Genomic DNA, 11442 nt, shown 5'->3' on the forward strand with positions numbered 1-11442 from the left:
AAAATTAAAATTCGAAAATTTTTTCTAAAGCCTCCAGGGGACTTCGTTTTCGCACGAAAAAATTTTATGTGCCCTTATTGCATCCGGACCCACAATTCTCGACAATTTATAATCATACCGAATTTAATAATTCCCGGCAGAAAATTTCCGAATTATACAATATTTATGTTATATTTATACCAAAGAAAAAACTTTTTTGATGTTTAAAGTTTTTAAAAATTATTGTTTGAATTAAAAATAACAATAATTGAACAAATGTACTTTTGGAAAAAAATTTGGTTTAAAAATGTGCATTGTATTTTTGTAAATTACAAAAAACTCTCGCAAAAATAGAAGTATTATTAAAAAAATAAATAAAAAAAGTAGTCGCGCTAAATCAGTCTGAATGGAACCTTGCAAAGTTTCTTTGATTTGAAGCTCAGGTGTTGTTCAATTTATTTTTGTATAACATTTTTATAGAATTATTGTTATTTTAAATTAGAACAATAATTTTAAAAAATAAACATCAAACAAATTTTCTATAATAAAAGTATTGAATTATTGTATTTTTAATAAATAAATCATATTGATCACAAAACTATTTTCTCAATTTCTGCAATTCGGGAATTTTGAAATTCGATAAAATTGTAAACTGTCCAGAATTTCATTATTCTAGAATTTTTAAAATCGGGATTTTCAGACTTCAGCAATTTATAATTTCGGGAAGTTTACAGTGTCGGGAATTTTATTATTCGGGATTTTTCAGTCGTCCCAAAAATATTTCAGAAATTTAAAAATATTTATAAAATCATAATAAAATCTTGAAGATTTTGAATCACATTTTTGCAGAAGTATATATATATATATATATGTGTGTGTGTGTGTTTGTGTGTGTGACATATATATATATATATATGACAAAGCCACCGAACTTGTCCTCGGGTTGCGGACAGAGGGTCCCTGTACCAAGGGTTTCTGCTGAATCTGGTTACAAATAGAAATAGGCAGTCGCGGACGATTGTCCAGGGGTGGTCCCGAAGGAATTAACCCCCAAGCAGAGGTGTAAAAACCGTGCCGAAAGCTGAATGGCACCTGGGTGAGGTGTCTGGCGCGGTGGCACTGGGATGCCGGGCAACCTCTCAGAGTACGCAGCCTTATCCTTGCATACGGGGCTCTACAAGGATGGACGAACCCCTTTCTCTAGCTTCTCGTAAAAACAACAACAACACTAAACATAGTTGTAGCAAGTGCGGTTCAAAACAACAGAACGCGCAGGGCTCCCGACAATGGGTCGGCGAACAATGCCGACCACTCTAGAGCTGGGGGAGCCAATGAAGATGGATGCAATGAGATGGATCGACTGGATCTCGCAAGCTTTAGGTGGACGGAGCGACTGAATCACGACTTGATGGAGTGCTACGATGCGAATGAGACCCCTGAACGGGGATACATGGCACGGCTGCATGCTCTGTGGTGCGAGAAACACCCGAAGTTATCGCACTTTTCGCAGCAATGTCTGCGAAATCATGCTGAAATACTCCGAAAAAGGGGCTATGTAAGCGGAACGCCTACTCTACCACAGCTAGAATAAGCCAGCAACAGAGAAAGAGAGGCGGCACTAAGACCAACCGCGGGCAGGCATTCAGTAGAGGAAGAGCGATGCTTTATGAACCGGAGAAACATCAACACCAAGGTTTCTCTCAAGCATAAAGATCTTGCTGAAATGGATGACGAGCTTCGTAGACATTTTTCCGGAGAATCCGACCTCTGGGCAATCAATTATTGTGTGTATAACGCAGCGACAGCTTTGGCCGATGCGAACCGTAAAACAAATCCAACGGTTGATCATAAGACCTGAAGAAGAATGCATCAACATGCCATAAAAATAGACTGGGCAAGACAGTACGCGTTACGCATTCAGTGTGTGATTGACTACATTACATCTGGCAGGAATTTTACCGCCAAGGTTCGAAAGTTCGCGCGCGAACTCCGGACCCGTTATCACACACTTAACAAGTCAAAGCTGCTGACCATCAGGCAGCATATTGTTGAGAAAATACGGATACTATCTGACGCTAAGAGAAGTCTAGAGAGGAGGAAGAGGTGGATCAGAGAAAATCAACAGTTTCTCTCTGACCCATCTCGACCCTTCCAAGACCCTCCAGTTACTGTCAAACACCCGCCCAAACCAGAGGAGGTCGAAGTATTTTGTAGAGAAGTCTACGAAGTGCAGCATAGACTGGACGAAGACTCAGAAAATATCAATAGCTTCGAGGAGCTATGTGATGCCCTCATAACACCTGATAAAGAATGCTCACCCATCACTACCGAGGAGCTGAAAAAAGTATTAGGAGGGATGAAGAACTATTCCGCACCGGGACCAGATTGTATCAAAACCTTCTGGTGGAAGAAGTTTCCTTCAACTAATCAGCATTTGGCCCGTCTTTTCACCTCATATTTAAAGTCGGAAGAGCCGATTCCGGAGTGGTTGGTGGAAGGGCGCGCAACACTCCTGCCGAAAACAGACGACTTAGCTCACCCGAAGAATTACAGGCCAATCACTTGTCTGAACACACTGTATAAGATATTCACAGCTATCCTAAATGATAGGATTGTTCGGGTAATTGAACCTGTGTGGCGAGAAATGTATGAACAACGAGGCTCAAAGAAAGGCGTAGCGGTATGTCGGTAAAACCTGCTCATCGATAGATGTGCCTGCAAAGATGCAGCATCCTACCAGCGTGACCTATCGATGGCCTGGATTGATTATCGGAAAGCTTTCGATTCGACATCCCATAGACTTACCATCTGTCTTTTGGAAATCTTAAAGGTTCATCCGCAAATACTTAGGTGCATACAGAGATTGATGCCGCTTTGGAAAACTAGATTTACTATCTCATCTGGAAAAAATCGTGTTGCAACTAACAAGGTCACCTTTCAGAGAGGTGTCTTTCAGGGTGACACCATGAGACCACTCCTCTTTTGCCTTACATTGTTGCCACTATCTCTAGCACTTCGCCATTCCGGCGGGTACTTGTGCGGCAAACCTACAGATCGAAAGTACAAGGTCACTCATGTATTTTACATGGACGATCTTAAGATCTATGCTAAAAACAATCAGCAACTACTAGGCAGTCTGATAAGTACCTGAAAATTCTAAGAGATGGCATTAGTATTCACTAATGTGAACCATTTTCGTCGAGCATGATCCTTCAAATGACGTCCGTCAAAACTTCAGCCATTTATGTTTACGTATTTACAAGTTACAGCACTAAGAAGCGACTAACCTCCGAGTTTTTTTTAATACGGAAAAATCTGAGTTTCGAGTTTTGATCAAACACTACTATCTTCGCAAGAAAACGATATCCGAGACCAAGGCCAAGCTGGATAAGTATTACCCGGACTCTGCACTGTCGGCGAGGAACAAAGTATCTGCAACGAACATGCGTGCCGTCCCGGTAGTACTCTATTCATTTGGAGTAATTCCATGGGCGAAAAACAAGCTCAGATCCCTTGATATCGGGACAAGAAAGGTTATGCACATGAACAAGAGCATGCATCTTAAGTCTTCCGTTGCGTGACTGTACATCTCACGCCGTCAATGTGGTCGCGGAATATTGAGTCTTGAATGGCTTCGCAAAAGGATTATTCTGGGTACAGCACATAATGTTGCAAATGGAAGAGACCCTCTTCTTAAAATGGTCAGGAATCACAAAGAAGTGGGCAAAGGAGCGTTTCTGTACAAAGCAGCGGAGGAGGCTGCTGAAACAATCGGACTTAACTTCAGTATTAGGGGTGAGCAAAATGCATTAAATCTTATCTATTTCGTGTACTCCCTCCTGAAAGCCCGGATTAAGAAAGCACAAGAGAAAAACTTTCGTGAACAGCTCCTAGATAAGAGGATGCACGGTATCTTTCACAGAAATGTGAAGGATCAGTCAATGTCTTGTGAGCTAACGTTTGCTTTCCTTAAATCGTACGGATTGAAGTCTGGTACGGAGGGTTTCATTTTGGCTTTCCAAGACAGTGTCATTTCCACCTTAACATACCGTCGCCACATTTTGAGCCAAGACATTCCCGATGATAGCGGCAGGGCGTGCCATGCACACCCCGAGCATTTAGCTCACATACTATCTAGTTGCCCAACACACGCGGGAACGACCTACATTCAAAGGCACAATGCGGCACTAAGAGTACTTTATTACCATCTCTGTCACTCCTACGGCATTCACCTGAATATCGCTACTCTAAATGCTCCTAGGGAAATTGAGCCAATTGTCGAGAATGGGAAGTGCCGCATATACTGGAACTTTATATTCTCGACAATTGTTTCTGTTGCTCACTCGAGGCCTGACATGGTTCTTCTTGACTTCGAGAAGCGAACCATGTTCGTTATCGAATTTTCGGCACCAGCTGACAAAAACATCATAGCCAAGGAGAATGAAAAGAAAGAGAGGTATCGAGACCTTATAAGGGAGTTGCGACGATTGTACCCGGAATATTCTGTTAAACTGATCGTCCTTATCATCGGCGCTTTTGGAGCTGCCAAGCTTTCACTTGCTAATAGCCTAAAAAGCATCCCTGCGTGTGAACAATATGCTAGAACACTTGCGGGAAAAATGCAGAAGGCGGTTGTCCTTGGGTCGCTCAGTGTTCTTAGGGTCCACGAGGCTTTTGCTTGATCGTCGTATTGATTCCTTTACAGACTGTAACCACCTATCTCACGGTTGTGAGACGTGGTTATGTCTGAAATTTTACCGCGATTTCGCTGGAAGCGGGTGCAATTTTTCAGATTAGCACCCGCTCCCGGCGAAATTCTGCGGTTGTCCTTATGACAAATTTTTAAATATATATATATATAGTTATAGATAGTTATAGATTTATTAACTTATTATTACTCTTTCATTCAACTCATTGTCAGTAACCGGAACGAAATAATAGGGTTGTTTCGTGATTTTAGATAAAATAATTTTTCAATACATAATTTTAATTTGAATCGAAGATGCGTTATAATTTTTTTTCTTTTGTGTCGTTCGGCAGAACAAAATTATTAAAAATTGAAGGCGGTAAATCAATTATTCAAATTGGTGCCACGCGTTTGTCACCTGACTCAGAGGTTCTCATAATTATCTATCAATGTGACGATGCGAAACTAATGATAAAGAGGTTAGGTCACGGTCCGCTGTCAATTTTGACTATTTTGATTTGATGCCTTTATTTGTTAAGGATTATGTGACAAAAAAGTTACCCTGTTGTAATATTTGGTTTAAGAGTCAGTAGTCTGTTGAAGGAAAACAGTAAGTGCAATTATTAACACATTTCAAAGTCGTACATATTTACGAATTGTTTCAGTAAACATGACTACATTTAAGTACTTTTTAAATGAATTCTTTATACAAAAGTTTTGGTTTTAAGTGTTTTTCCAATGTTTATAATGTTTTTTAAACAATATTTTGCGACTTCCATTTTCGACGTGCACATAACCATAAGAAAACATCGGCACAGAAAAAGATATTTGGGAATTACTGACACGTGAGCTGTGATTGGTGAAAAATCCGCCTCCTTTGGCGTCAACGGGGCCCTCCAATCGATATCGTGATAGAAAATTCATATTTTAACATTAAATTAAAAATAGTAAACAATATGTAAAAAATATTTATTGGGCGTTTTTATAATTAGAATTATATATACTATAAGATCCATTTATTGTAAAAATGATATCTGACTTTGGAAATAACCCTATTAAGAAATTTTAAAATACATGCGGAAAATTCATTAGTGGAATAGACTAAAATACCTGTAGAAATTGAAAAGTATACAAATATAAAAATACACACTCAATAATATTAAAGAACTATGTATCGATATTGCATTAAAAGTTTTATCTGTTTGAATAAAAATATAATATTGTGAAGTAAATAAATTGTATTTTATAAAAGAATATAAAAAGATGAGAAATAACAAAGATATCTTTAAAAATAATCAAATAACTTTAAAAATATTACAAAATATATGAAACAGCAATATAAATTATAAATTTAATTTTCTCTCTGGTATCTATTGAAATAACCATGTTTTACAAAGCGTGGATATTTAACGTTTGTTATGAAATGTAAAAAAGCTTTAATTGGCAATTTACTTTAAAACTAAATGGTTCTTATTCAAGCTAAGTTACCATCAGTGCGCCTCGAAGGTATGCCGAGAGTTGCTTACAGCACTCCAAGTGACTCTTGGCAAACTATATCGATGGGCGGTATCCACGGGAAGCAGTGGGTAGAGGGGAAGTGACTTTTTTCGCCTGACACGCCGTCTATATTTATGGCGGGCAACTAAACCTGCACCGCATCTATGTTTTATAATATGTTTGGTTGTGCCGAATAAGATTTAGTTGAAATATTTTTTTACATCTTTTATTATTAAACATTGTACTTTAACGTACTTTTTTCGGCTCTTGCATTTATCAAAGTTTGACACTGATACTTTATGTATAAAAAAGTTCGAATGTTCAAAAAATGTCGAGCTTCAGAAAAAAAAAAGAAATAACTTTTAGTGAAGTTCCTACCCAAATGAAGTACCTAAACGTACTTTATTGTATTCTAATACATTTTCCAAATTTTCAGCTCGATATTTTATTTACAAAAAAAGTTCTTATGTTCGAAAAAATAATTCATGAACTGATAATGTGAGGTCGGCAATATAGGTATTTTAAAACACGTTGACAATAATAAACATATTAATAGATTATGTTTACTGTTTGCACTTGCAGTAGCTAGTGGCCATATTTATTTCTCCATAAACTGCACAACCGCGCTACTCAGACTTAGGACTTTCGGCAATACGCTGCCCTACCGAAAGAAATCTCTGAGTTTTCTTTAGCGAAATAGCCTGGCCCAATTTAAGTCTATAAACAAAGTCGATTTGAAACAAAATAGTCTCGGAGATAATTTTGAGAGATTTGGGTCCTTTCCAAGATCCTTTTAGTGGTCCTTTTAAGAGTGGTGCGACGGTAATATAATGTTCCTTTTGTATTCGTCACGTACCGGGTGGGCAGAGTTATTTACAGTAGTTGGTCGTGGCTAATCCGCTCTCCCTTTTCAAATTTCTCTTCAAATTATTAACACTTTTTTTTAATTGATGAATTTTCTCATTATACTTATTTATAATTATAACTTATATACTGATATACAATTTTCTAGTTGAATTAAAAAATGTTGTCTTTTTTGGCGTATCTCATTCCATTTACGAGAAACGTTCTATTAATTCAAATAAATTTTAATCCGAAAGCTTAACAAAGGACCCTTGAGTGTCGGCTACTGTCTTGAAATAGCCTCTCTGCTTGTTATTTATGATCGTATTCTTATTTCAATTTCGGAAAGGATATTTTAAAGCCTTCAGACCATTTAAACGAGCTTCCTGGACCTTTAAAAATATCTACCTGAATGCCTGCGGAGAATTTCTCTGAGCTTCTTTGACCTAAAGAATTTTTAGTATATACTCAAAGATTCTTTTCGGTAGGGTGAACCAATCAGATTTTCCCTCAAATATTCATTAAATATACGTTTTAAACTTTAAAAAATATTCAAATTTATTTTTACAAAACTTTCCTTTCGAAATTACGTTTATTTTTTAACGTTATTTTAATTTAACTGTGAAAAAATAATTTGAAATATGGAATAAACCCATTATGTAGTACAATATTTTTAATTAGCATTAACTTTTAACACGGGTTTTAGCTAAAGAAAGACGACCCCATAACAGCTTTAAAAGCAACACACTCAATATAACAATGAAAATTATTGTCTTGCAAAATTAGTTTTGCAGTTTCAAAAAGTGACAAAACAGAACCAAATGAGATAATCCATTCGTGACACTAACATTTATTATAATAATATTCATATTATACAGTACCGGCCAGAATTTATTGTCAGCCCCCTAAAAAAAAGTCTCTTTTACCCAGAATCAGCTAAGCCAAAAACCTTTGATAACCGTTTTTTATGCAAATTCCAATTTTTTGTTTTTAGTTAAAATGTCCGCGAAATTGCATCCACCATTATGAATTCCGTATTTTAATGCTAAATGCGTAATCAGCTATATATAACCAATAATATGACTTTTATTGTGAAACTAACTGCCAGTTTCAATTTTGCATTCTTCATACAAAATTCAAAATCAGCGAACTCAAAAACATATATCTGCCTTTTCATTACATTTGAAGTAGTTTAGGATGTTTGACCCAATTCGGAGAATTCAGCACCAACTGTGTGCTGGCCGCACACAAACGGGACAGTTTTTTAATTAGAAACTATTAAAATTTTAAACTCTTTAACTTACTGAAATCCTTCAAGTTTGAATTATCTTAAATTGAATTCTTTCAAATGAACAATTTATTCTCCAATTGTATCTTATACTTTTTTTAATTAAACGTTTTAATTTCATTTTCAGACAGCAATCAGGTAATCAGTATTACCAGGCAACTCAATCAGAAGTTGCACTTGATATCAATTGGATTTTTAAGTGATGGGACATAGTACCGTATTTTACATTTAAACTGAACTTACACGACACATCCTTGCGAACTGCTAGGTACCGAGACTGAAACCTTGACTCCTACATTCATAGACTGATCTGCATTCAAAATATTCATATTTCTCTGAATTTCACATTCAGATTTCGGAGCATTAATTGTAGCAGAGCCGAGATAAGTAACTCCGTTGAAAATCGTGCATTCTTGTTGAACATCGGACAACTTACTAAGTTCTAAAACATAGTTTCGATTATTGAATCAAACTTACAAAGAACTACTTTATCATCAAACAGAAAGTAGAATGGATCATGCTTTTACCACAAACATCTTCGCTGTCATTTTCAGGCTTCATAACGTCTTGTTTTTCGGATGTAACTGCGGAAGACGCAACGTCATAAAATGTACTTTGCCCAACTGTTTTTGCTTTACGAGTGATTTGGGTGTTGCTACTAAATACTTTCGGCTCACCACCTACACTGCCTTCCATTTTCGAGTCTTCAGTTAATACCTGGAATTTAAAAGTATGAATGTTGAAATTCTTCATTATAAATGGGATTTTCAGTTATTACTAAAAAAAAATTCTGGAAAATTACGTAAACGAATGCATACAATGAAACTCTACGATCTACAAAAGTTTACACAAAGGTGTATTAACAAGGAAACTGTGTATCTGCAAATCGATTTCAGAATATGAGCAACGAGAATGTATGACCTGTTTTTGGCTACCAAATACAAAATGTACGCACATGTACATATACGTACTTATTTTTGCTATAACAAAAAGAGTTTCGTCTACCTCAGAACATTTAACTTTATTTCAAGTTCACATTGAAACGGCTTTGTATATAATTTTCTCCATGTCTATAGAATGAAGTTGTAATCGGCATAAAGGAATGTTTTATGTCTGTAAGGCAAAATGTTGAGATACAGAAAAATATATAACGTTAGAGAAGCTTTCCAAATTATTTTAAATTATTAGTAATATTTAACTAATTCAGGTATTTGGAATAAGGCTTGTTTTACTAAACGAAGATTCGATAACAAGAGGAAGATAACACTAAACTATCAAATAAAAACGAGACGCTTCTTTAGCACTGTAAGCCCTACTGGGAACTTAAGTTCCCAAAAGCGCGTTCAAAAATCAATGACTTTGCATAAAATTAATATATTTTCGATTTCTTTGAAGCATAGGGATTAAGCAAGATAATTTCATCTTTTATTTGTAAAAAAAAAGAATATAAATATTGTTGCATTTATTTACTATGACGTGATAATCTTATCCTGTTCTAACAATAAGTTCAGTAAATCACATAGGCTGGTGACACACGTCCTGAATCCGAATTGCAGTTAACCATCATAGAATTGTGATTACCTCGCGAAGGTTGTTTTGTAGATCCTCTAAATTGCCGTTATTGGCAATCTTGAGCATTGGTGGTTCAAGTAGCGATTGTTGCTTAGTGATACTTTTGTCACTTACAAACTCATACTCATCGCTAGTCGCCACAGATTCCATTGACTTAACACTCATACTATCCTCCATAACGAAGTCTAAAATTGATAATAAAACAATCGTAGACCACTTATAAACGTCAAGCCCATAGCAGAAATGAATAAAGTCAATAAAATGAAGGGAAAAAGGGAATTTAATCAAATAAGAAAACTAAGAAGACTAGATACTTTGCAAATAAATAAGGGAACAGTAGGATCTTGCTTGCAATAGAAGAAAGTGGTACAACCAACCAAGAGACTTGAGAAACAAAAGAAGGACATGAAAACTGCCAGCGATAATTTAATTAATATTTATGATTTTTATTATTAATGATAAATGTTGTTTACAAACATTGGACTTACGTAATTTCACAAATCAGGAACGCAATCAGAACTGTCATTGCTCTATTTGTATGCAATCAGTATGTCCTTTAGAATACATACATTGAAACACTAATTTACGAATTCCCATCCGGGTAGAATCTCTCTGAAGGAGCAATGACAGGCGGACTTGACGGACCGAAATGTCATCCCGTGCTTTAATGTTTAAATGAAGTGCATCCCAGCACGCCCATATTCATCGGCTACTAAATAACCACCGCGGAACACCACACACTGAACAATAATTGACTCTGAAATGAAGAACAGAGGGAGAACTCACCAAAGAAATTTCAAGTGGAGTTGCTCAGATCATTTGAAAGGCTTGGTAGACGGCGAAATGCCGCGTGGAAGGGCCGTAGGTTGATCTCCAGGATACCCCCTGCGAATGTGAGATATAAATTTGACACATTTGAGAAGCTTCTCCTCAGCGGGCCGTGCGCTCGGTACACCTCGCGAGCTTCTATGTGCTTATACAAAAATATCAGTCAAACTATGATTGACAGATACAGAAAACAGAGACTGACAGACGCAAGTCCGTACTCGGCCTTTTGACCCATCTGTCGGACTCGTACACTCGTAGCCGTCAAGTTCCGTCAAGTCTAGTCACTCTAGTGAGTCTATGGACGACGGAGCACAAAGTCCCATCTTTGATTGTAGTGGCAGGAGTGAAGTAGAGATGTGTCACTCACAATGGCTATATAGAAATATACTATATAGGAATTTTCAGTAGGGATACTCGGTTCGGTATTTAGTGGTATTTAGTGGTAGGTATCCACTTGGCCAAAAGTTCATTTGACCACAATGTTATTTCACCTCATAAGTATAGTTTGTGCACAGTGGGAAAATGTGTTCGAAAGATGGTCGTGCGTATATGAAAAAGCTAGAGAATGATGTCAGAAGTGTCCAATTGGCGGCGTAACCGGCGTAAACCTAGTCACGGATGGTAAGGTTATGAGTGTATATTTATCATTTGACAGGTTGCTCATTGTTTTGTAAGTTATTTTTCAGAAGGAGAGCGAATAAATAAGAAAAATATTATTTGTAGACAAATGAAAAATATAAATCTTCAC

At 36.7% G+C, this 11442-nt stretch overlaps 1 protein-coding gene across 3 annotated transcripts in view; it reads right to left on the reverse strand.

Moving 5' to 3' along the window:
- The window catches only part of LOC117179735 (rab GTPase-activating protein 1-like), a 112884-nt gene extending 101707 nt beyond the window's left edge, over positions 1 to 11177 (reverse strand). The window contains exons 1-4 of one of the 3 annotated variants that reach the window (XM_033371790.1): positions 10653 to 11177; positions 9876 to 10051; positions 8822 to 9011; positions 8538 to 8736 (exon numbers count right to left, since the gene is read on the reverse strand). In XM_033371790.1, coding sequence (XP_033227681.1) covers positions 8538 to 8736; positions 8822 to 9011; positions 9876 to 10043 — 557 coding nt within the window. In that variant the 5' untranslated portion in view covers positions 10044 to 10051; positions 10653 to 11177. The other 2 variants (XM_033371791.1, XM_033371792.1) reach the window with 2 other exon arrangements.
- Positions 11178 to 11442: the final 265 nt, after the last annotated feature.

Source organism: Belonocnema kinseyi, chromosome 9 (genome assembly GCF_010883055.1).
Source record: "Belonocnema kinseyi isolate 2016_QV_RU_SX_M_011 chromosome 9, B_treatae_v1, whole genome shotgun sequence".
Taxonomy (NCBI): domain Eukaryota; kingdom Metazoa; phylum Arthropoda; class Insecta; order Hymenoptera; family Cynipidae; genus Belonocnema; species Belonocnema kinseyi.